The sequence below is a fragment of the Urocitellus parryii genome, chromosome 15 (assembly GCF_045843805.1).
Source record: "Urocitellus parryii isolate mUroPar1 chromosome 15, mUroPar1.hap1, whole genome shotgun sequence".
Classification (NCBI taxonomy): Eukaryota; Metazoa; Chordata; class Mammalia; order Rodentia; family Sciuridae; genus Urocitellus; species Urocitellus parryii.
The window spans coordinates 24,142,719-24,170,003 of NC_135545.1; the positions used below are offsets into that span (position 1 = coordinate 24,142,719).

Sequence of the window (27,285 nt, forward strand, 5' to 3'; positions counted from 1 at the left end):
TTTATTGTTTCACTGGTGCAAAAAAAATCATAATTGTGATGCACTTCCCATTAAATTTACAATAATGAAGGTTATACATAAATTATACAGATCGAAAATTTTCTATTTTATACTATTCAAAACCAAATTATTTTGATAAATATATCCAGAGGACAACATAGGTTCTTAATGGATGGCTGAGTCCAAATATGCAAAATATAGCTTCTGGTTTTGACCATGGTGCTTTAAAATTCTCAAAACATGCATTAATATATTCTAGTTTTAGGGAAAATATTACACATGGCCTTGCATTTAGGGGAAAGCCCAAGCTGAATTACACATACAGTATTCCTTCTAAATTAATCTCAAATTGGACTAGAGAACAAAGAGACAGATACTTTTGGGTTAGTACTCCCAGTAATGAAGAAAATACACAATCAACAATGAAACAAAACAAAAGGAGAGAGCTTCATTAGTAGCCAAGGTAACTGTGTATGTCTTTTTTTTTTTTTTTTTTCTTCACAGATCACAGAAATTTTAAATAGCAGATCAGTCATGCTACTTGGGGTGATCAGACAGACTTGAACATTTATGAAGTGAATAACTTTATTAAGGTCCTGAAGGTGAGTGTCCGGAGGTGCTGGGTAAAAACATCACAGGTAAGAAACGGGAAACCTACCTCAGCATTTCTGAAAGGCACAATCTATGGAAGGGATACCTAGTTTAATAAAACCCTTACTGGATGTACATGGAAAGAAGTATGGTGAGCTGTTTTCTTTTTAAAGGATGAGACCTTCATAAATTGGCCCCTCAGACTCTGGTGATTCCCGCCTCAAACGCAAATGCTCCAATGTATTATGAAAATGTTTGTTAATCTGCTCTGTTTCTTCACTGGACTCAAGATTTGGGAGGTCTTCTCGAATCTTCTGGATAAGCTGGTTCAAAACCTGAATTGTTACCTACGAAAGAGTATGTATATTTCATGGTCAAACATGTATCACAAAAAATAACATTTAATAACACCATTTAAAGAAATTTGTATTCTCACCAATTACCCGAGTAATTATGAAAAAAGAGAGATGAGAACATGATTCCTAGTTTGAGCAACAACTATTGGCTAGTCCCAAAAAACAAAAACAACTTTTAAAATAGAGTAATTTGAACCAGTAAAAGAAGGACAAAACCAAAATTTTATTTAACCTACAAATTTGGACCAACAATGTGCTGCTAAAAGGATAATATATTTAGGAATTACTCTAAATTAGTACTTAATGACAAATCAGCCTACTCTTTGGCAATTTATAGATTCTTTTTTTTTTTTTTTTTTGGTACCAGGGATTGAACCCGGGGCGCTAAATCACTGAACCACATCTTAGCCTCTCACCCCTACCTTTTTTACGTGGTGCTGGGGATTGAACCCAGGACCTTGTATATGTGAGACAAGCACTCTACCAAATGAGCTATATCCCCAGCCCAATCCCAGTCTTTTTTGATATTTTATTTATAGACAGGATTTCATTGTGGAAAGTTGCTAAGGCTGGCTTTGAACTCAAAATACTTCTGCTTCAGCCACTCAAGCCACCAGGATTACAGGCATGTGCCACCACACCCAGCTAATTTTTTTTTTTTTTTTCAAATGTATGGGCACTCTACCACTCATCCACAACCCAGTCCTTTTTATTTTTTTGAGACAGGGTCTCACTAATTTGCCAAGGCTGGCCTCAAACTTGAGATCTTCCTGCCTCAGACTTTTGAGTTGCTGGGATTATAAGCACGCACCAGTGCCCAGCTGTGATAAACTTTTGTTATACATCAAGTCTCATAAGGTGGGAAAGGAAAATACTAGTCCACAAGTAATACTTTATTAGTTCACTTACCGCATCATTTTCCTTTTCATAAAAATAGATATATCTGTTCAGAATTTCTATAAAAAGCTGCACTTGTAGAGAGGGGTCCATGCATTGATTTGCTATTTTTAGAGCTTTCTTTAGGCACTCCATTACCCTCTTGCCTCCATGAAGCTAAAGTAAAAGGCCAAGGAAATATGGAAGAGATTAAAACTGCGAATGTCCCACTGTCAAACAAAAAAACACAACACTACAATGTTCTTTCCTATTTTAAAGGAACAGAACATTCTTCACTATTCTTTTAGTTAAAAAAAAAAAAGTATACAGCTATATTTAAAAGAACAGTTAGTGGTGTACACTTGCTATGTTATGATATCCTCAAAGTGAAGGTTTCACCACAGGCTAAGACTATCCACATGATTGTCCACTTCATTCAATAAAACAAAATAACTTTGTCAGATATTCAAATGCCCCAAATGTTTCACCTCCAGAGCACAAGGCCATGGTAACTAATCACTGTTAACGGTCTCCACATGGTCAGGAATAACCTTACCTCCTCCCCATTTTTGTCTGTGTTTCTGCCAGACCAGAAGAGATGTGCACAGGTGCTCACAGCTCGGCCCTGATCTGGTTTTTTTAGAAGTTTGGATGCAGCAAGTGCACACTGAGTCCTTAAGGGTTCATGATTCTCTTCACTGAAGCACTTCATCCTCTCAAAAGTGCCAATGATCAAGGTGATAGCAGCCAGCTGTGCTTTGGAATCACTAATTTCATCCTCATATAGAGAAAATGCCTGGTGGACACAAAGCAGAAAGGACTTTTAGGGACCAGAATACTTTCCACCAAACCCATATCCTCTAATATATTCCACAGTCCCTTCATATGAGAGAGTGCTATCCTGTCCCCTCAGAGAGGCACAACTTATAGCTAAGATGGTAAAGATGTCGATAAATTGCAGAAAATAACCTGTCTCAACTTTGTTTAACCCTAGATCTCCAAACTCAAGAGACAAAGGAACTTTTTTTCTCCCCATGAAACACTTTTACCATGACCCTCTTGGAAATTTTAGACTTCATCAGCACTGAGTAACTGAACAATTTTTGCGGCTCTGCACCACTCAATATGGCTATACAACATGAAGAGGTTCTAGGACAGTGGGAAAACAGTAGTCTCATACTCAGTTTAAAAAAAGAGAAGACCAGCCATGTACACACCACCATAACTACAACAAGTAACCAAATCCAAGAAAACTGATCAGACAACCCAAAAAGGAGAACAGATCTTCACCTGGGACATAAATTCATATGCTACTGTTTCATGATTTTCAAAACCAATTTCTCCAGCAGCTAGAGCTCCTTGAAGGAAAAGTCTTAAGGGTAACTCTGCCAGTTCTGCTTTGATCAAAGCACTGATAGTCTGGTGAGCAAATGAAAAAATCTTCTGGCATTTCTTTTCCCATTTGTCATCCTAAAATAAGGAAAAAAATTTTAAATTACCATCAGGTCAAGATTAATTTACATGACAATATTTGTTTTATTTAAAACGTCTAATATAACAGTGAAAGCAGTAAAACTGAACTCAGAATTTTCCTGTCATTTTCCTTCTCTTATTTATGGAGCACACAGATAAATCAAGCTGGATGTCTTCTTAAAACATCCATTTAAGGCTACTGCCTTAGCAATTTTTTGTATATTTTCCGTTTCTTTTTTTTTTTTTTTTCCTTCTGATCAGAAAAGTAACACATCCCCAATTGGGAAAATACACAAAAGGATTTTAAAAATTAAATCATCCCTAAATCTACACCTAGAAATAATCACTGTCATATCCTGATGTTAATGTCATCATTTTTTCTCTGTATAAATGGAAGGTAACTGGGTTCTTTGCATATGGATTTGTTTTCTACTTTAAAGCTCAATGGAAAGAGTTAAATGAATTGGTTTTTATCAAAAACATTTTCTTCATGATACTAAATTATTTGAGATTATTTTTATGGATAGAAAATATTCCAACTGAATTGTGTAATATAATTTGTTACTCTCCTATAGAAACAATCCACAATACCACAATGACTGGTTTATATACACAGAGCTTCATCAAGTCTAATTATTTCCTTAATATAAATTCTTTTTATTTTATTTATTTATTTTTTTAGCACCAGGGATTGAACTCGGGGGCACTCTACCACTGAGCCACATCCCCAGCCCTATTTAGTATTTTAAGAGTCAGGGTCTCAGAGTTGCTTAGCACCTCACTTTTACTGAGGCTGGCTTTGAACTCGAGATCCTCTTGTCTCAGCTTCCCAAGCTGCTGGGATTACAGGCGTGCACCACTGCACCTGGCTCCTTAGTATAAATTCTTAGAAGTGAAATTTAATAATTAATTCCACTTAGTGCTGCCAGTAACATACTGCCAGTTTTCTACTGGAAAGGCTATAGTAATTGACCTTCTCACCATTATTAAATGAGAATAAATTCTTATTACACCATTACCATTACTGGAGTTCATTTCTCTTGAACAATATAATTTCCTAAAAGGTTCATTATTGTAATTATTAGTGAGGTTAAATATTTTATTATGTTCGACCTCCCAAACTTATTCAGTTCTTTTCATTTTTCAAAGAAGGTGATAGTCATACACTTGTTATAAAAATTAAATGCCATAAACCAAGCATACAGTCCTTGGCACAGAATGTGGCATAGAGTAATTCCTGGTTGCTATTTTTCTGTTCCATATATATTCTATCTCTACAATTTTTTCATCTTATAACTTGAGTTTTTATTCTTTAGCAACCATTGGTTTACTCTGGCTTGAGTTTTGACTTGTCAAGATTCCATGTATGTGAGATCATACAGTATCTACCTCTCTGATTCTAACTTATTTCACTTAGTACAATGACCTCCAGATTCACCTATGTTGTCACAAATGGCAGGACTTCTTAGATTTTAATGACTGAATAATATTCTTCTGTGAGTGTGTGTGTGTGTGTGTGTGTGTGTGTGTGTGTGTGTGTGAGTGTATGCCACATTTTCTTTATTCAGCCATTGTTGACATTTAGTTTTTTTCATACCTTGGCCATTGTAAACAATGCTACAAAGAACATAAGTGTGCATATACCTCTTTAACATAATGATTTCATTAGCTTTGGATAGCTGGTAGTAGGATTGTAAGACTACATGACAGTTCTATTTGTCATCTGTTTTCTTTTTGAATATCTATTAACAGATGTGAGGTGAAACTCATTGTGATTTTGATTTGCATTTCTCTGGTGATCAGTGATGTTGAGCACCTTTTTCACTTATACACCTTCTTTGGAAAAATTTCTATTTAGATTCTTTGTCCATTTTTCTTTTTTCTTTTTTTTTATAGGGGGAGGTGGTGGTTACCAGGGATTGAACTCAGGGGCACGTGACCACTGAGTCACATCCCCAGCCCTATTTTCTGTATTTTATTTAGAGATAAGGTCTTACTGAGTTGTTTAGCATCTCGCTTTTTGCTAAGGCTGGCCTTGAACTCTCGATCCTCCTGTCTCAGCCTCCTGAGCTGCTAGAATTACAGGAATGCGCCACGGTGCCTGGCTCTTTGCCCATTTTTAAATCAAGTTGTTTTCTTGATATTGAATTGAGTTACTTATATATTTTGGATGTTAACCCCTTATCAGATGTATGCAAACGTTTTCTTCCATTCTACAGGTTGTCTCTTTGTTGATTATTTCTTTGGCTGTGTAGAGAGCTTTTTAGTTTGATATAATCCATTTGTCTATTTTTCTCTTGTTGACTGAACTTTTAGTTATATTAAAAAAAAATCATTGCTAGGACCAATGTAAGGAGGTTTTTGCTTATATTTTCTCCTAGTTTTATGATTTCAAGTTTTACATTTAAGTCTTTAGTGATTTCAAGTTAATTTTTTACATGACATAAGGGTACAATTCCATTATTTTGCATGTGGATATCCAGTTTTCTCAGCACCATTTATAGAAGAAACTGTCTTTTTCTCATTGTGTATCCTTGGCAGCCTGATAAGGATTAAGACTGTATATGTATGGGTTTATTTCTGGACTTTATCTATTCTATTCAACTGATCTGAGGGTCTGTTTTTATTAGTACCATATTCTTTTGATTACTACAGCTTTGAATACAGGCTAGTTGCTATATTTTATTGTTAGTCATAAATACTTATCCATAACATGCTGGAAAATACAATGAAATTGAGATGCTGGACTAATAAAAATAGATCAAAAGCTGCTATTCCGGCTGGTGTTGTGGCTCATCAGTAGAGTGCTCGCCTCACACATGCAAGACCCTGGGTTCAATCCTCAGAACCACATAAAAATAAATAAGTGAAATAAAGGTATTGTGTCCAACTACAACTAAAAAATAAATATATTTTTTTAAAAAAGCTGCCATTCATGCTGGTAGATCCACTGAATAAACCTTTTTCTCCATTATTAAAAAATTAAGTTACTGAGGTTTATTCCTCAACATAAACCTGGCTGTCCAACTTTCAGATACATTGAGGTATTTTCTTCAAATCCATACTACTGAATACATTAGTCATGAGAAAGAAAGAGATTCATAAAAGAACTGCACTTTTGGCTCATGATATTGTTCAAATATCATGCTTTTAGAGAGAAGTGATTATGTAATGCTGAGCCCTTTTATTAAGCAAAGTTAATCTGGGTTAGGACCAATGAGAAAGTTCTAACATAAATTTAAAAAACTGGTTTAATTTTTCATTTCTAAGTTGTTTTTTTTTTTTTAAGACAGTTTATTTTGCCCAGGATAGTCTATAACTTGTGGGCTCAAGTGATCATCCTGCCTCAACCTCCCAAGTATACAGGTACATGTTACAACACTCTATTTCTAAGTATTTTTATGTAATCCCTCAGCTAGTATGTGATTTACCAACATTGCTGTTAGGACACATACCACAGGATGAGTAACAAATTAAGAATTGCTGAAAATGGGAACTTATTATACCACTATTTTTATATCTGTCTGAAATTTTCCATAATACAAAACTAATACACAAAGTGAGGAAAAGGAAAAAAGTAGTGACATACTTAAAAGTAAACTCACCACTTTAGAATTCTCTTTGTATCGAAAAGCCAGCTGGTAAGCTGCAAATACCAAAGGTGGTAGTGTGAAACGAATACGTTGATTTCCCCCAGCTCCAAAATGTTTTCGTGCTGTGTTTAAAATCTGACCAAAAAAAAATTTTTTTTAAATTTTTTCCACACTATGATCAATCATTTATAAACTAAATGAAGCTCTAATCATCATTACTTTTATGTACAAATATACTGGGCTTTATAATGGTAGGTACTTTATATATTTTTTGTCTCCCCAAGTTGTCACAATCACCCTAGAGACAGACAGTAACTCCACTTCATAAATGGAGAAACCTGAGGTTCAGAGAGGTTGCATAACCTAACCTAGGAGTAGACAGATACTTAAATATATTTTTGTACACATGTATACAAGGTATAGTGTTGATGAAGAATGCAGGCTTAGATATAGGACAGACTTAAATTTAACAGTAGATTCTAATACATACTACCTGTGTGACCCTGGGCAAGTTACTTTCTCTTAGCTCCAAGTTTCATTTGAAAAATGGTATAACATGCTCCTAGAATTTTTGGGAAAAATCAAATGACACATGTAAAGTGTTATCAGTACCTGACACAAGACATGTGCTCAGAAAATGTTGGACATTACTTTATGTACATTGCTGGTAGATAATATCTCCTAATTAAGAAAAATTTTAAGCCCATTTAAACCAAGGGACATGCCAATACACTTTAAAAGAGCCATTATGAAACAAATACACAGATGTCTCAGGAAAAATTGCAAACACAGAATTTATGAAATATTTAGTGATACATGTAATAGAACATGTGATATATTCAGGCTTTGTGAATGTCTCTGATATGGTAAATGGTTAAGTGAATGCATTCTCCTTTGGGACAGTTGAAACTAATGATTCTATCCTTAAAGGCTCTGCACAAAGGCATACTCATCTATCAATGTTGAAGGCATGCTTCCTAACCTCGATATTTGGTATGTAACAGAAAATGACACACAATCTCACAAAGAAACATGAAGGAATCATTTAAAATACTTCAACAATCAGACAGTCACTGTACAGATCACATAGTACACAGAACATGATATCACAATGCTCAGAATGTTTACATTAGGCAAAGTCAAAGACTATCATACTACCAATAGAAATCAGTCTCTTTTTCACATCAATTATGAAGGAGTACAAGAGTGTCAACAACGCCAAAGTCAATAGAAAACAGAACTTATCTTCAAAAGAAAGTACTTGTCATTATAGCCTTGTGCATTCAACTACTTTGCCCAGTTATGCAATCAACCATACTACCTTTCTTTAAAATAAATTACACAGTATCAGTTGCCAAAACCCCTAATAAGGCAACATGTCTTTATTTATTTCACAAAGATTAACTGAAAACTAATGATAAAAAAGAGAACTTCATCCACTAGATGTGGTGGCACACGCCTGTAATCCCAGTGGCTCCAGGAAGCTGAGACAGGAGAATTTTGAGTTCAAAGCCAGCCTTAGCAAAAGCCAGGCACTGAGCAACTCAATGAGACCCTGTCTCTAAATAAAATATAAAATAGGGCTAGGGATATGGCTCAGTGGTTGAGTGCCTCTGAGTTCCATCCTCGGTATCCCCCCTCAAAAAAAGAGAACTTCATCCAATTGTTCTTTTTTAAAAAATATTTATTTTTTAGTTGTAGTTGGACACAATACATTTTATTTATTTATTTTTATGTGGTGCCGAGGACCAAACCCAGGTGCGAGGCGAGTGCTCTACCTCTGAGTCACAACCCCAGCCCATCTGTGTCACAACCCCAGCCCCCAATTGTTCTTTATTAGGCAACTAAGGTTAAGGAAGAAGAAAATTGAATTTTAAAGTTTTTCACATATTTTCAACGTGACAAATACAACTTACGTTTACGAACCTTGGAAAAATAAATAAAAGTTAATATAAGGATTATGTTTCTTATTCTTAAGAGTTTATTGTGATAAGCAACTGAACCTTTCTTTTACTTCAGTAGTGATCAAATCCAGAAAATAAGCTATATCCCCCTATCTCTTATATTTTTTATTTTGAGACAGGATTTTGCTAAGTCACCCTTGCTAGCCACAAACTTGCAATCCTCCTGCCTCAGCCTCCCAAGTAACTAGGATTATAGGCATGTACCACTGTGCCCAGCTGCAACTGAACACTTCTAAAAGTAATACACAGTTCTAAAAAAAATAAGAACATGAAATACTTATGGAATATCCAACTAAAGGAAGTAAGAATTAACTCATACCAAGTACTGCTGATCAGGGTCCTCAGACCTCAGAAGATGAATAAATCGGCCCACAAGGCTCTGCTCATCAGCAAAGTCTTCTGGATCAGGGTCTTCTATAGGTTGGTCTGGTTGATCTTGAATCAATGTGGATACCAAATTCATTATGGAATCCACCTGTAACATGGGAGACACAAGAAACCCACTAGGGTGAAAACATCGAGATATGAAACCATCGTCTAAGTATTTCCAGTTGTATATAAAGTTATGAAAAATTATCAGCAAAATAATTCCATTTTTAGGGGCTGGGGTTGTGGCACAGCAATAGAGCGCTCGCCTCACACATACGAGGCCCTGGGTTCGATTCTCAGCACCACATAAATAAAGACATTGTGTTAAAAAAATAATAATAAAAATAAATAATTCCATTAAAAAAAAACACATACATATGTGTATGGGCAAAAGTCTGAAAGAGATGCACCAAATATTAACAATGTTTATTCTTTTTCTGTTGGAATTATAGATGTTTGATTCTTCTATATATATCTATCTCTAATTTTCTAATTTGTATATTGAAAAAGCTACTTGCAACTTTCCTTTAGTATTAAATTACCCTCCCCTATTTCATGTGACTAGGTCTGAAAGTCTGAAATTTTAACTATATTGTCTGTTTCCCTAAAGTAGCATGTTGGTTTTTACTTACTTGGTCTTGAGAGACAATTTCTGTGTTATAATCCAGAACATTACTAAGCACATAACAACTCATGCTCTTTCTGGATTCGTAGTCAAAGTACTCAAAAAGTGGGTGGAAATGTTTTAATTTTAAGACTGTTAAAATATTGTTGTAAGTATCAACAGGTATCTTCAAAAGTCTGGTGAGTTCCTTTGAAACTGCACTACTGGTAGCAATACTAAAAAAAAAAAAAGAAAGAAAACATTAACACTTAATGAATAAAATCAACTTTTATAAACAAGTAGTACCTGCTCCACAAAAATTTTTAAAATTTCATTTACATATTAAAAAAGAGGGTCAAATGAATCATACTATCCCAAAATACCCCAATGACTTCATTCACACACACTCAATTTATCTATTATTGTTCTGGTGATAAATATAGTAGTCTCTAACTGGCATGATGGTACCCCAGCAGCTTAGGAGCTGAGGGAGGAGGATCAGGAGTTCAAAGTCAGCCTCAGCAAAAGCAAAGCACTAAGCAATTCAGTGAGACCCTGTCTCTAAATAAAACACAAAATAAGGCTGTGGATGCGGCTCAGTGGTCGAGTGCCCCTCAGTTCAATCCCCAGTACCAAAATAAATAAGTAAATAAATAAAATAATAGTCTCCAACTAATGAACAGGTTGTATAGCTAGAAAGATGAGGGTCTAGAATTTGACAGCATTTCTAAGGTAAAGTATTTTAAGTAGCAGTTTGATTCCTAGGGCAACCAATAAATATTGCATATTCATGATGAAAATAAGAAAAAAATCCATGCAAAACCAGCAATTCAAAAGAATAGAAAAATACAAAAATTATATATAAACAATTGCACCAAATGTTGGTAATCAAGTAAAGGCAAGTTGTATTTAGCTTGTAGCATCATTCTGTGGAGATTAAGATATATTTAGACGTTTATAAGACCTTCTGAGTTTGGGATTTCTAATTATTTTGTCTACTTTGACTTTAAAACTCATTTAGTGGGTAAAGAAACAGATACATCATTAAATTTTCTCATGCCCATCATTCAAGATCTGAACTATTTTTCAGTTCACATCCACGTAAAAAGATAATAAGTCAAGAAAAAAGAAGGAACTTTCCTGAACCACTAGAAGGGAGATACAAATGAGAAAAACTGCTTGACCCATTGACCTAAGTTCAGAAGCAGGGGGGAGTGAGTCAATAAGGGAGCTGTTGGAAAATATAATAAGATTAAAACTGCCCACAGTAGTCACTAGAGGGTGCTACAGGTCTAGGATAGCATGGTTGAAGTAGCTTCAAGTACAGAATGGTATAGTAATTTCCCTAAAAGTATGAAAATTAAAGTTCAAAATAGACTAAAAGTATTTCAATCAATTTAATTTCTGTACCTTAAACATTATATGTTTGTATGTATATATATGACATTTAGTATAATATTATATATTACCCCTAATTTTTTACCTTAAATATACATATCCTCCCATTTTTTTTACAAATTACTCATCTGTAGGAAAATAATTCTTATGGAAATATTCCTTGAGTAAAATTTCCTTATAGTTTAAAAACCAGCTTATTCATTTATAGAAAGGGATCTGAATTGGAGACACTGCTCTCTGAAGACTGTCTTTGGTCCTTGAGTGTCATTATTTCATTAATGATGCAACTAAATAACTGGTGGTAACTTTCTGATCTGATTAGCACCAAGCATGACAATTTTAACAAAAGCTTAAAACATGACAAATGCTAACATTTCAAAAAGCCTCTGAGGGAGAAAAACAAATCTAGGACAAAAAAGGTGTTTTATATGTATTTTTTACAAAAATATAACTTTGACTTACTGTTCAAGGTTAAGCTTATTAAATATCTCCACTGTTGTTTCTAGAACTTTATCAACATAATCCACCCGATCAGGGTAACATTTCATGGCAAGATTAATGAGAGAGACTTGTAAAGATACAACATCCTCCGAAGGCATGTCTTGTCTAGACTGGAACGTTTAGAAAAACATACAATTAATTTTAAACAATTACAAAAGGATCTTCCAGCAGAGAAGTTTCAAAATTTTGAGAACTTAGGAGAAAAGCTAAACAAACCTGTATCACTGTAGCCACCTGCTGTGAAAATATGTCAAAAAGTTTAATATCTGCTGGGATTCCAGGTCCATCTTCCCGATGAGCAAATAAAGCTAATCTAAAAAGGAAAACATTTATTTCAAAAAATATAAGAAGTGGGATCATGAATGACATTTTATTCTGTATTGCTTTTCTGTCTTGTACAAATCTATTTGTTCTAGCACATTAAAAGAGGTTTTTGAAAAGGACAATGAATACCAATCATTCCCTCAACTCATTCTGAACTAAAAAGATTGGCCAACAATGCCTTTTCATCAACTTTCTTATTTTTTACCTTATTAGACATTTTCAACAGGATGATTTTCCTAAACTTTTTAAAGTCTTTAATCGTAGACATGGAGAGAAATGCATTAAAGTCACAAATGTATCTAATGACCATGACTTAATCTTTAAAAGATAAATATAGACTATTTTAAGATACTGTATGTTTATAACTAATTCCAAAAGTAACAAAGTTAACTATTATTTCCCAAATCTTAAAATATTCAAAATCATGTCTGTTCCATTATCTGTTTGCTAAGGTCACAAATGCATTCAGTTTGTTATGTAGAGAAGAATCAGTACTAATCAGGATAGCTAAATGACATTACATCTTACACAGGAAAGTCCAGTTTACTAGCTACCTTTATAGCAGGCCCAACAAACACGGAATTTTTGCTGCCCAGGATAGAGCTGATAATTTGGAGAATTCGGCTGTATAAATTTTCAGACTCTAAAACTAATAGTTAGATAATTTTAAAATATAAGAAAAGGTATTTGTAGAAATAAATCTTCAATTGGGTTTCTGATTTCATGACAATGTATTATGCTCATAAGTAGGACACATATTATGTACTACCCACAGCCTGGTTACCAAACATTTATTCACTAACGCCATTACCAAAGACCAAGATTTTGGGGTTTGGGGGGAGTTTTTTTTGGCAGTGCTTGGGATCAAACCCAGGGCATGCTGGCCAAGTACTCTACCAATGAGCTACATTTCTAGTCCTCAAAGGTCAAGTTTTATATTTTTAACACACCAACCAAGATCAATGGCTAATAAAATAAAATTTAAAGGGAATTTACTAAACATATGTAATACTTAAAACTTCTTCTTTAAGAAAAAGTAATGGTATTCTAGGTACAGGAGAGCACACCTATAAACCCAAGTGACTCAGGAGACTGAGACGGGGGAATCACAAGTTCAAGGGGAGGATCACAAATTCAAGGGTAGCCTCAGCATCTTAGCAAGACCCCGTCTCAAAATGAAAAATAAAAAGACTGTAGCTCAGTGGTAAAGTACCCCTGGGTTAAATCCCCAATACAAAAAAAAAAAAAAAAAAATTTAAGAAAAAGGGATGGTAAAACAAAGAAACACACACACACACACACACACGCCTTATGGTTACTTAATAAAGAAAACTCTAAATCAAATCAGGTCCCACTGAAAAATACCTTATATCATGGTGAGAAAGAAATTTTGTTTTTCAATATCTTTGGATTTTCAAGATTTAAATGATGGGTCTGTACAAAAACGTCTACATGTCAATTAAATGGACGAAGTAAAAATACTTATTATCTCCATGTCTCTATACAATTAAAAGTTGAACCTCTTTCATGCATACTCACAGAACTAAATTATTTATCACTGATATAAAAGACAGAGACAAATAATTATGAAAATGTTTTAAATTCATTATTCCTAAATCAGGGCATTTTGCCCTCCAGTGTTGGAAGGTCTTACCTATCAATCAAAGCAATGATTATGTTTTTCACGTTTACATTTTGGTGTAACTCAGCACAAGCCCGAAGAAAAGGATTCAAAGTCTGGAGGTGGAATTCATCAGGAAAAACCTGAAAATCAAATAATAGTTGACTGATACCAATAAAAGTTATTTCACAGGATATTCAGAACTCATCTATTTAAAGTTCTTATTCATGAAAAAAATAAATTTAATCTTATACAAGTAAACTCAAATATATTATTTTTTAATCTTCTACATATAATCCCAGACAGAAATATTCCACTAACAAAATTCACCTACAATTAAACTAAAACTAATGAGACCTAGAAGACTCAAGACATCACTCTTTCCCACATTTGGGGGGAAAAAATATCAACACAAAGATCAAGTTATTATTTGGAGAACATAAAGTTCTTTATTCAGGAAAGTTGATTTTTTATTCAGTTAAGATTTTTCTTCTGAGGTGGTTTCTCGCTATGTTGCCCAGGCTGGCTTTGAACTCCTGGGCTTAAGAGATCCTCCCGCCTCAGCCTCCTGAGTAGCTTGAACAACAGGCATGACAACACCATTCCTGGCCCAAGCTTTTTTCAAAATAATGAAAATTAACAAAGATAAAATGAGTCCTTTTAAACACGAAATAAATTTCCCACCTACCTGAATAATACATTCCATGAGATATTCTTGAGCCAAAGCATCCCTACAATTCACGACTTGTTCTAATATACCAGTCAATACAATCTAAAAGAGGGGAAAAAAAATATAAGGGTTAAAAGATCACTTTCAAATTCCAAACACTCTAATAACACCCTAAACTAACTTGAAAATCATATATTAAATTGTTCTCACCCATATTTCATTATAAAGTTTTAAAATTTTACAGATGTTTTCAATAAAAAATTTCTAGGTTCCTATTTAGTATAAAATTCATGATAAAATGGAATCATGTATTTTGAGAAATATATATAATCCAAGGTCATAAAGATTTCCTTCATCTTTCCTAATAGTTTTAGATTTTATATTTGAATCTGATCCATTTTTAGTTTTTCTACTTGGTGTGAAGGACTGGTCAGATTTAACTTTCGTTGTTTGGATATAAATATCCAATTGTTGCTGAAACATTTGTTTAAAAGGCTACCTTTACACCTTTCTCCAAAATACTGAGCTTGGGACATAGCTCAGTGGTAAAGCACTTGCCTAGCATACATGACAGGACCTGGGTTCAATCCCCAGAATTGCAAAAAAAAAAAAAAAAAAAAAAAAATTGATCACATATGTGTGAGTCTATAACAAATTATCTAATCCAGAGATCAGCAAATTTAGCTAGTTGCCTATCTTTGCAAATTTTTACTGAAACAGCCATATCTCTTTATTTCTGCATTTTTTGTGACTGCTTTTGCACTATACCTGCTGAGTTTATTAGTTGATACTATATGAGTTGTTACAAAGACAAAATATATTCACTGTCTGTTCTTTTATAGGAAAAGTTTGCTGATCTCTGCTTTATTCACCTCCATTGATTTATTTATTTATCCCTTTCACCAACACCACACTGTCTTCATTTTGTTGTAAATTATAAACTCGGGTTGTCCAAGTGCTCCAACTTTTGTTCTCTTTCAAAACTGCCATGGCTATTGAAGGTTCTTTGCTTTTTCATATAAATTTTAGAATCAGTCTATTGATTTCTACAAGAAAACTTACTGGGATCTTTATTGAGGTTACATTAAATCTTAGATCAATTTAAGGAAAACTGCTATCTTGACAATATTGAGCCTTCCAATCCACAAAAACTGTTTTTTATCTTTCAGTTTTTTTAGGTCTTCTTTGATAAAAAGTCACTTAAAAATGTTTTCCAGTGTCATATTATCCAACAAAAATATTTTTATTTTAAAAATTAGATTTCAATTTACATCTCACAACATAAAGTGACAAGCAAAATATTAACCTGTTTGTAACGTTCCACATTTACACCTTCCAACTGGCTGAGGCGCACTAAATTTGTTCCCACTAAAATTCTCAGTTCTTGTCTTTCTCGTTCTCTTTTTTCTCTATCTCGGCTATGTCCCTGATGCTGCATTCGCACCCAGAGCTTGTTCATTTCTGCAAAGTTGAGTAGTACAAAATCCATAGAATCACTGATATCACCTGTTGTTTCTTCACTGCAAAAAAACAGTTGGAAAAAAGTCTTTATACTGGATTTAAATTATGGGACTACTATCCCTCTCCTTTGTTCATTTCTTTCCTATCCCTGTAATACACTAGTGCTTTATTTTAAAAAACACTTACAACTTCACTCGATTAGTGTTAAATTTTAAGAGTACTGCCTCAGGGAAATAATACAATGCAAAGGACATAATACAGTTTTCAAGGGACAAATTACTTTCCCCAACTCCCTATCCTGAGCTACATGGACTTGCTCTTATGGCAATTCCCTTAATTCAAAAATATAAAAAATCTGACACTTATATGTACTACTAACTACATCATTTAATTGTTGAATTTTTTTATTGCAATGTAAACTTCATGAGAAAGGAGAGCTTACATTTATGCATTTCCTAATTTATATTTAATAGGATGGGGAACTCAGCAGTTTTCCATGTTTTTTTTATTGACTGCCTAATTACATGCTCAAAACTTAGAGTCAAAGTGTAATAGAGCAAATACCTTCATCATATTTTCTATACTCAAATTCTTATCTTTTCAGTACTTTTTCATTACATATGTGGTAAAAAATTTTTTTTTCTCTTAAAAATAAATTGAAAGTGATATTAAACATCGTTGATTTGTTTACCTTAGTATTAAAGTCAATAAAAACATAAATTTTTAAAAAAAGAAATTAAATTCTTTAATCTAGGGACCTGTGACATGAAGAGTTCACCCAGTTGTTTGAAGATCACAGCTAGCTGACCATCTGACGTTACTATAGGTAAAAAGTACAAATGGACTTGGACTCTAGAATGCTGGTTACATGAGCCATAGATGGGGGCCTCTTTGAATGGCTTTTCTTTGGGGGGAGGGGTTTGAGGACGGAATTACTATCTGTGTGCAAAAATGATTAAAATCACTTAGAGTAATTAGCAGCCTATAAATTACAAAAACTAAAAGACATTCAAGAAACAATTATAAATGCTGACTAGCTCATGGGAAAAACTAAGCACACCTAATTATTTCATCACAAATATAATTTTTAAAATGTAACTAATTTTAAAAGTCATACTTTCAAAGAACACTTAATAGAAAAAATTATGTTAAATGAAAAAATAGATACACACATAATTTGTACATTTTGCAAATTACATCTCAACATAAAGTGATAAGCAAAATATTAACCTGTTTGTATGTATGTGTATATATATATATATATATATATACACACACACACACATAGAACTCCTTAGTGTGTGTACATATATGTATACATATGTATACATGTATACATATATATACACCATATATACTAAGGAGTTCAATATGACAATGAAAATCTATACATAAAACGCAAATGACAGTGGGTAGGAAAAATATTTATTTTCTTATTTCTGAATACTTTTCTATAGTTTTTAAATATTCTATAATGAAAAAACATTACAACTAAACTGAGAGAGAAATTACTTACTCTGTTGGCTCTCCTTCATCAGGTAAAATGTTTCTGGTACACTGAAGAAGATAATTTCGAAGAAATAAACCCCTTAATGGATGCTGCACACCACGGCACATTTCTACCAAATCTTTCAAAATATCTTTCCTAGACTGAGGAAATGATTTGACATATACAACTCCAACTGTGATCAACAGATAACTAGAAGAATTATAAAAAGAAATCTGATTAGAAATACAATATTCAAATCAAACACTTTATTATGCCCAAAATACTGTACATAAACATTAAAACAGAAATCATGTTGCTTTCTCCTGCATTATTAATGCCATCTGATTTAAAATATAACTTATTAAAATACAAAAAATAAAATAATCCACTGACTGATATATTAAAACATATATATAGTAGTCCCCCCTGGAGGATATGTTCCAAGATCCCCAGTCAATGCCTGAAACTGCAACTGATAGTATGTTTTTTTCCTATAATATATACTTAGGATAAAGTTTAATTTATAAATTAAATAAGAGATTAATAACTAATAATAAAACATTCATAACAATATATGTAATAAAAGATATGTGGTATCTCTCTCTCATGTCTTATAATAGTGTACTCATCCTTCTTGTTATGATGTGAGATGGTAATATGCCTACATGATAAGATGAAGTAAGGTGACTGAAATAGGCAATGTAAGTTGGTATTAGGCTACCACATAAGGGTTACCTGAACACAGCACTGACTTAACATGACAGTTGATCTGATAACGAGATGTTAAATTAACAAGTGACTAACAAATAGGTAGCATAAATAGTGTCGATATGCTGGACAAAAGAATAGGACAATGTAAGATTTCAACACACTACTCTGAACATTACACAATATGAAACAGTTATTTCTGCTATTTTCCATTTAATATTTTTGGACCCTGGTTAATAGTGGGTAGCTAAAATCATGGATAAAGTGGGGGGTGACTACTATCTATATGCATGTGTCTGTGTGTGTGTGTGTATGAGTGTGCATGTGCGTTTATTTAAATATATTAGCAAGAAAATAATTGTCATATCAATTTTTAATAGTCAAAACTTTATAAAAAATAACATCTATTTTTTTCTATTTCTAAAATTCTTAAACATCTATATAAAAAGTAAATCTACTCTAAAACTTAGATAACAAAATACATACCAAAATGCTAATCTCAATTTGTTAAGAAATTAAATATTCATAAAATTGGTTTTTCAAAGAAAGAATATAACATAAAGTGGGAAATGCATATGTAAAAAGTCTCCAATTCTAATTACTTACAGTCTTGGGATAATGTTCCCAGCATATTGTACAAGCTCGTAAAGATCTGCCACTTTTCTTCCTTTAGCAAATTCATCTGTTAGGTAGACTTCCAAATAATGCAGTTCATCAGAAATAGCCATATCTTTTAATCATGATTAAGGATTAAAAATAAAGACAAGCCAACCTAAACAACTCTGTAACTTGTTGGACTCATTAATAACTATTGGGCAGATATCTTGAGGCACTGGGTTCAATTTCCAGCACTGCATATAAATAAATGAATAAAATAAAGGTCCATCAACAAAAATAAAATTTTCAGACAGATGAAGTGGGAGGATTCAAGATCAGCCTGGGCAATATAGCCAGACTTCCACTCCAAAAAAAAAAAAAAAGATTTTAAATAGATGTCTGGTGAAACAAAACAGTAAATACACAATGGTCACCTGGTCAGACTGATGAGGGTTTTAAAATGTCAAATGACTGAATACCTTTCCATTTCAGAGTCCTATATGATAAAATCTAAGCATTAAGAACCAACTACCTAATAACTTCAATATCCTTCAAGAAAGGCCTGGAAATTGAGATACAGTAACAAACCATTTAAAGAAGTTTAAGCACAGGGCTGGAGGTTTAGCTCAGTGGTAGAGCACTTGCTTAGCACACATATGGTCCTGGGTTCAATCCTTAGTATTGGAAATAAACTAAACAAAGAGTACCAAGAAAGAAAGTTTCCCTTTTTCCTTATTCAGCCATTTAAGTTAAGACAATGAAGAATAATATGACTCCAGAAAAGTTTAATAAAGAATAAACAAAATTGGCCTTATCAAGAAATAAGTATGGTCCAAATGTTCATTCTTCAACATTAAAAAGATACAAAGTTCATAGTAGCTCTTTGGTGATAACATAGAAGTCCGGAGTTCACCAAGCATATTAGAAGCATGTTTCAGAGCATCCATAAGCTTGTTTTTGTCCTATAGAAATACCAAAAGGATTGATGAGAATGCTTCATTTAAATAAACATTTATCTTAGTTACAATAAGGATTTGTTACATAATTGTTAAAGCTCTTGAAATTATTTTAACCACATAAAAATTAACATTAGGGGCTAGGGTTGTGGCTCAGTGGTAGAGTGCTTGCTTAGCATATGTGAGGCTTGGGTTCAATTCTTAGCACCACATGTAAGTAAGTAAATAAATAAAGGTTCATTAACAACTAATATATATACATATTATAATATATATACATATGTATATATATTATAATATGTATATATATTAAAAAATAATTAACATTAGTTTCTCCTTACTTTCTCTCTACTAAAAAGAAAGATGTGTGATTCCTCACCAAAGTTCCAAAGCTTAGCAAGACTTAAATGTCCAGGATTATAAACTTCTTAGTTTAATCTTTTCAACCTCTAGAGAACTAGATCCATTAATTCACACTTTACCTGCAACTAAAACAGCTGGCATACTAATTTTTTTTTGAAGTAAGATACTATCCTGACAATGGCTGTCATAGGTTGGAGACTCTTCAGAGCTGTATAGAATGACTATCCATGTAAGCATGATTTCCTCCTGTATCTTTTAAACCCTCACAGTGCTCACTTAACTCAAACAGACAATTCCTTGAAATACAAGAAACATTGTATACACAAAAAGACAAAGAAGCAAGCAATAACAAACCTATCTTCTCCATTCCATGAAATTTATTTTTCTTTCCAAATAAACCAAAAATCAGTAAAATATAAGAGCATTAGAAAGCATTCTAATGCATAATTCTAATGCATAAACCTGCAGTCTACATATATCTTTCATATTTTCATTCTTACCATTTAGAAATTGTGAGACATTATCCAAAGGTAAGACAGTATCACCACCACCACAATTTATGGCTTGTGGTACACTGGTACTTATTTGGTTCAATTCCTTAACTTTTAGTCCAGCCGGGCACGGTGGCACACACCTGTAATCCCAGCAACTCAGGAGGCTGAAGCGGGAGGATCATGATTGCAAAACCAGTCTCAGCAATTTAGTGAGGCCTTAGGCAACTCAGTGAGACCCTGTCTCTAAATAAAAATATAAAAAAGCAGATGCGGCTTAGTGGTTAAGAGCCCCTGGTTCAATCCCTGGTATCAAATAATGATAATCATCATCATCATCATCATCATCATCATCTAGAGGAGCTATACTATCTATACAGATTATCTCCTATCTTTTAGAAAATGAAAATTACATAAATAGGTGTAAAGTGTAATTTTATGTTAGCTTTTACATTATGATTACAGATTATAAATTGCCAATTCTATCTATTCAGGATGGAAATTAAAAGTTTCAAGATAACCAGGAGAAAACAATTGAAAGAATTTAAATCCATTAATTCAAAAAATTATTTATTGAACGCCCATTATACATCAAGTATAGAACCAAGAAGCTAGTAATTCAGGTCAGATCTTAGTGTGGTAATGATAGTGATATATAAATAAAAGGCTTACATTCTAGTAGGGAAGACAGACAATCCCAAACCATACATAAAATTGTGAATAAACAGACCTCTCTGTTGAAACTGCTCTACATACTTCAGAAAGGAAGAACTGAAGACAGAAGCTTGTAAACACTGAAGATTAGATTTACCAGAAGCAGTGGTACTACAAATTTTCAGAAAACACTGTAGATGTTTCCTGAGAAACCTGCAGTCTACATATATCTTTCATATTTTCATTCTTACCAGGCATCTCTTCATCTGGAAGGACTGAACCTTCACAGCCTGTATGGCTTCATCCAAGAGCTTCTCCTGCTCATCTTGAGGTGACTGCTGTGTTGTAGGCTGAAATTTTAAAAAATAAAAACTTTTATTAATATTTCATAAATACTTTCTTCTAGCAAATTTTTTTATTTCTATAGTTTGAATCATAGCCTATCTCCAACACTTTAACATTAAATTCCAGTTCTACATCTTAAACTAATTTATCAATTTTTGACAACTACTGAAAAAACATGTTGGCCTCAAAGAAATTTATGGTAATTTATTACTATATTCTGCTAATATGCTCTGAATCCAATTAGAACACAGCCATCCAACCAATCTAATACTTGTGATAGATAAAGTCTTAGAACTTTAAAACTCTAAAACACTCTCCCTTTAGGCTACTTTTCATCTGCGTTTTAGATCAACTACTTTATAAGAACACTGACATCCCACCACATTAGGCAATATATATATATTAACAAGGAACTACAGAGCTTAGAAATATAATAACTGGAATTGTTGTTAGCAACTTATAGTAGGAAATGAAAAGAGTATTTTCCTCAAATATCCAGCTTATATCATTTCAAATATATAGGTCAATAGCTATAACGGATAAACTATATCTACTCTGCTATCCAGTCAAAAGGCTGCCTAAAACATGAATTAATTCTTCCTATCAAGTAGAATTAACCATTCCCTCATGTTGTATAAACACTGTGTTTACATCTGTACCACAGCATCCATCAGGTTACAATTATAAATGATGATCACTTTCATACACTTGGGATTCAACATACATATGCATGCTTTATAAATGTTGACTTCATGAATAAGCTGGTTTTAAAACATTTAGATTGTGTATTTAATATAAATTACTAAGTAATCAACAGGTGAATGGATAACCAAATTGTAGTTTACAATATATACAATGAAATTATTATTTAATCATAAAAAGGAATGAAGTTGCCTGGCACAGTGGCACATGCCTGTAATCCCAGCAACTCGGTACACTGAGGCAGGAGGATCACAAGTTTGAGGCCAGCCTCATGGCAAATTAGCAAGGCCCTATCCAACTTAGTGAGAACCAGTCTCAAAATAAAAAACAAACAAACAAATAAATAAGGCTGGGGATATAGCTCAGTGGTAAAGTGCCCCTGGGTTCAATCCCCAGTATTAAAAAAAAAAAAAATAGGTTAATACATTCCAACTGTAGAAAATTCATTTGCTAGAAAACATTACACTAAATAAAGAAGACATACACTAAGAGTCACATATTGTCTGAGTCCATTTATATGAAATATCCTGAACAGATAAATTATCCATAGAAACAGAAAGGTGGTTATCAGCAGGGAGGGTGGGGGAAATAACTATTCTTTTTTTTTTTAGTTGTAGGTGGACAGAATGCATTTACTTTGTTGTGTGTTTTCATTTTTGTTTTTTAAATGTGGTGCTGAGGATCGAACCCAGTGTCTCATGCATGCTAAGCAAGCACTCTGCCACTGAACTATAGCCCCAGCCCAGAAATCAGTATTTTATGAGTTCCATTTTTGAGATCATGAAATGTTTTAGAATGAAGTAGCGGTGGTAGCTATACAGTATTTCAAATTTATGAAAATGCCACTGAACTATTCATTTTAATATGGTTAATTTTGTCAATTTCTCCCCAATTTTAAAAAACAAAAAGTCTCTTACATAATAAGTTTTAAAAGATAGAAAGCAAAGACATTTGCATAAACGTGAAAGTAAAATCTGGTCTGTTTCATATCCAAGACTATCGAAAAAACACTTCATTTTGAGATTAGTGAAACACGAGCCATATAAAACCCATTTCTGAACTATAATCATTTTTTAAAAAATACTGAAATTTCTCTTGGTGGTTTAATTTTGGGAAGAGGAAAAAAAATTAAATAAGCAGCAAAGCCCTGTATCTCCTTTAATTATGACAAACTCCAGTGAAACTGAATTCCTCTGCAGTCCTCCTTAGATGCATAAATAAATTTCAAAGAAAAAGTTAAAATCCTTTTAACCCTCACTTTAAAAGATCGTTAATTTATACAGCAGAACTATAAGCATAAAATTTGGTTTCAGAGTTAAGGAGAACACCAGCATTTAAGGATTCTAACCTAAAGAAATTTACTATTATTCATGGGCTAGTCCTCTAAGAACTTTAGTAAACCAACCTATTGTGGATTTTTTTGGGTATATAAACTCTAAGTAGAACAGATTTAATAATTAGAATCAATAGACTACATTAAGGTCAAATGGTCAATTTAGAAATAAGTAGCAATACATCAGGATATTTTTATAACACTTGTTTTTATTGAGGTAAGATGTATTTAAATTTACCACTGTAATCACTTTTAAGTGTACAGTTTTGTGGCATTAAATACATTTACAATGTTGTACAGTACCACTTTCTTTCTCCAGAACTTTTTCATCTTTTCAAATGGAAACTGTATCTATTAAACAGCAAGAGCAACAGCAACACCATTACCACACCACACAGCACCATACCACACCCCGGGTTCCCTGCCAGGCAATTGTATTTTGTGTTTTAAGTACTCTAGATACCCCATATAAGTGGAATCATACAACATTTTTCTTTTTTGTCTGGTTTATTTCACTTAGCATGATGTATTCAAGGTTCATCTATTTGTACTATGTATCAGAATTTTCCTCCTTTTCTAGGTTGCCTATTCCACTGTATATACATACCACATTTATTTATTCACTTATCCATCTATAAAAATGTGAGTTACTTCCATCTTTTGGCTACTGTGCATAATAATTTTTATTATAAAGCATATAAACTAGTTCCATAAAATTTGAGTAGAATGACTAAATTCTGTGGACCTATAAACAAATGAATACTATTTTAGCAAAATTCTTCTATTTTGTATCAGCTAAGCTTAAAGTTAATAGAAAAGTAAATAAAAATGTAAAACATTACCAAAGACAAGTTGTTACAAAGTAGGCTACAAATTTTTAAAAAGCTATAATAAAGAAATATATTTTCACATTTTATCAGTATAGTTGTGCTACAAATGGCTATTCTAAGGGCTATTCTTAATGCCCTTCCTAGGAAGTGTCACACAGAGCAGGGACAGTTACATCACAAACATCCTATGATTAAACACAAGCCAAGGAACCAACCAATGTCTCCTCATTCATGAAAGTGGTTTTCCATTTGCAAATATCTGTGCATTTTATAGCTCATGGATCAGAGAAAAATGGATACATTACAGATTCAAAATCCAATTAACATTTGTGATAATGCCCATTTTGCCTTTAGACCCCACAAACAGCCCTCTCAAGTCTACAAAACCACTCTCCATTTAAAACAATATACTTTTAATTTACTCTTTCATAAAAATAAAGAGATTTTCATCAATATTTTGAGAAGTAAATGACACAAATAAAATGTGCATAGCACATAGTAATCACTTGAAGTGTGATACAATTATTATTTAGAGGCAAGCAATTACCTCCACACCTTGTAGCAACCTACTTGTTAATTTCCCCACTCATAGGCTGAGATGTAAGCTGACAATACAAAGCAAATCAATTGCAAAATGAAAACTAATCCTAAAAAGACACAGAATACTATCATGTTAATAAAAGTGCTATTTTTAAAATGATGATATAACACAAATTAACAATTTTCAATAAGAATTAAGGATAATGAGGTGATGAGCACTTTAAAACATAATTTGAGCTGGGAATGTAGCTTTGTTGTAAAGTGCTTGCAGAGCATGCCAGAAAAGGAGTGGGGGCGGGCTCAACTACCAGCTCTGCCATCCCCCCAAAAAGACCCACAAACAAAAGGCCCATAATTTTAATGCCAAACTGATGCTAATTTACCAAGAATCCTAGGATGCAGTACACCAAGAACATTCTATTCTCCTGGCTTCACCTATTTGTAATATCCTTTCTTCATGGCGTGGAGAATTTCTGCCCATCCTCCTCAGATATTCACGTGTTACTACTTCCTGTAGTCTTTCCCAAGGTCTCTGGGTAAAACTCTCCTTAAAGCTTGGAGTTGACAGTGTTGTGAAGCAACCCTCCCACTGCATTATAGTAAGTTCCATAAGCATGTCTCCTCCACTAGTTTATATTCAATATCTAGCACAATCCATGACACTGAAAGCACACAAGATGTTCAATTAATTGAACTGGAGTCTAGATTTTTAAGGTCTGGGAAGGGACAAAGAAACCAACATTTATTTTCAGATGCAAAAATTACTGATATTTGCCCAAAGTACTTGCTCAAAGCCTGAGTACTTCCCCAGGTCACACACAGTGACTGTGAGAAGACTGTGAAAAAGGCTTCCTTTTTCAACTCAATTTATGAGGGCTGGACTGTGTCTGGCTAACTGCTCAAACCTGGTTAGCCCAGGACAGAAATGACGTGCACAATAAGAAGATACTCAATTAAGTGCTTTTCATTACAAAGCACTAAAATATCACTCCACAAACATCAAGAAACAGACATCCTAAAGTTAAATGTTTACATTAATTATGTATCATTTCCCAGTTGTAGAAATTCTGAGAAATAAAAATCACTTTGTAAGTCAATACATTATATGAAAGAAGTATGTGTCAAAAATTTAATCCTGCTTTCTCCTATTAAAACATTTAAAAGTGAAATCTGTGTCCAGGTTTACAGAAACCTGTCTACAAAGAGTGAATAATGAGATAATTAAAACTGACTACAAAACATCAACATCCAAAAGAATCATTTATACAATACACACACCAAACGCTAATAAAATGCAAGTGACAACTTGCCTTTGTGGAAACTACACCCAGGATTCATATTTTGAGGAAGTTCAAGTTTATCCGCCAATGCCACACCACGACTTGCTACCATCACAGAGAGGCCTAAAGAGAATGATTACTTCCAACAAGAAAAATACTTGGATTTCATCAAAGGGAAGACAACCGAGCCAGGGTGTTCAAATGAACAAATGAAAAAGCAGTCTCCTTTCTGACTGCCAGGATTAGTGGAAGATAACATGAGTCCTTCTAGGAAACAGGTCCCTAGAATTCACTGACAAACACGGCAGCGCAAGGGATCTATGAGGCCAAGAAAGGCTGGGAAACCAACGCGGCCCCTCTGAAAGCTATTTTTTGCAGAGAAAAGGGTGTGGGGATGGCTGAACAGAGCTAAGCACAAAGGTGGAAATGCACCATCTGGGCGGGTCCCTGCGCTACACCATAGGCTCTGGCGTTCTCCAAGCCCCCAACCCGGTTGGTAGCTTAGACCTGGGACTCGGGCTCCCCTCTTGGAGGGGAGGTGGCCGATTCCACTTAAGCAGCAGCTGCAGGTATTCACAGACACACAAAATCTACAGGTCGAGACACCCCCTCAGAGAAGTCGCCTACTCTCAGAGCAACGGCCGCAGCCAGGGGCCACCGCCCACCCCGGCCCATAGCAGACTGCTTGCGGCCTTCCTCGGCCTGTCCCCTATCCGGCAGGCCAAGCCGGGCTGGTCTTAGCCCCAGTCGAACTGCTGGGCCCCTATTCCGCCCGCACGGATCCCGATCGGCAAGAGAAAGCAGAGGCCGCAAAAAGGGTCTGCCCTGGGTCTGCCTACCCCTCAGCACTCACCATGGCGACTCCCCCGAGCCTGCAGCAAGCAGCACCTACCCCAAGCAGAGCCTCCCGCGATCAGGTGACGCTGCGGCCCCTCCAAGCTCCGCCCTCTTTAGCCCCGCCTTCGGGCCCTGCAGGAGGTTCCTCGATTGGCCTGCTTCTGGGAACCCAAGTCTCGCGTGTTTATTGGCCCTTGCCAATTCACGCTAGACTGATGGACTTGGGCGCCAGCCAGTCTCTCCATAGTGTGTGAGAGTGGGCGGTGCGGTGCAGAGCAGCGGGTGTTGCTTAGCGGCAGGCAGGAGACAGCAGGAAGGAAAGGCGGGTTCAACGAGTTTGTTAGGAAGGAAGGAGTAGA

General features: G+C 34.3%; 1 protein-coding gene across 2 annotated transcripts; it reads right to left on the minus strand.

Annotated features, from left to right (window-relative positions):
- Vps35 (VPS35 retromer complex component) lies at window positions 1–27,040 on the minus strand. 2 transcript variants are annotated; one of them, XM_026406890.2, is made up of 17 exons: window positions 26,982–27,040; window positions 21,311–21,409; window positions 19,461–19,557; window positions 18,605–18,728; window positions 17,318–17,500; window positions 15,647–15,860; window positions 14,359–14,442; window positions 13,704–13,813; window positions 11,942–12,038; window positions 11,687–11,835; window positions 9,855–10,062; window positions 9,173–9,328; window positions 6,902–7,024; window positions 3,114–3,293; window positions 2,380–2,619; window positions 1,857–2,000; window positions 1–938 (listed from the first exon to the last, which is right to left on the minus strand). In XM_026406890.2, exons 2-17 carry the CDS (start codon window positions 21,323–21,325, stop codon window positions 759–761), a joined length of 2,304 nt encoding a protein of 767 aa, XP_026262675.1. In that variant the 5' UTR covers window positions 21,326–21,409; window positions 26,982–27,040; the 3' UTR covers window positions 1–758. The 2 variants fall into 2 exon arrangements, with proteins under 2 accessions (XP_026262675.1, XP_026262674.1); XM_026406889.2 differs by having other exon boundaries at window positions 26,943–27,028.
- Between the last annotated feature and the right edge of the window lie 245 nt (window positions 27,041–27,285).

Excerpts from the sequence above, each read along its gene's own strand:
- Vps35 (XM_026406889.2), bottom strand. Across the intron at positions 13,814-14,358 it reads TCATGGAATGTATTATTCAG|GTTTTTCCTGATGAATTCCA; the intron begins GTAGGTGGGAAA and ends TTTGATTTTCAG. Across the intron at positions 9,329-9,854 it reads AAATTGTCTCTCAAGACCAA|GTGGATTCCATAATGAATTT; the intron begins GTAAGTAAAAAC and ends CCCATGTTACAG.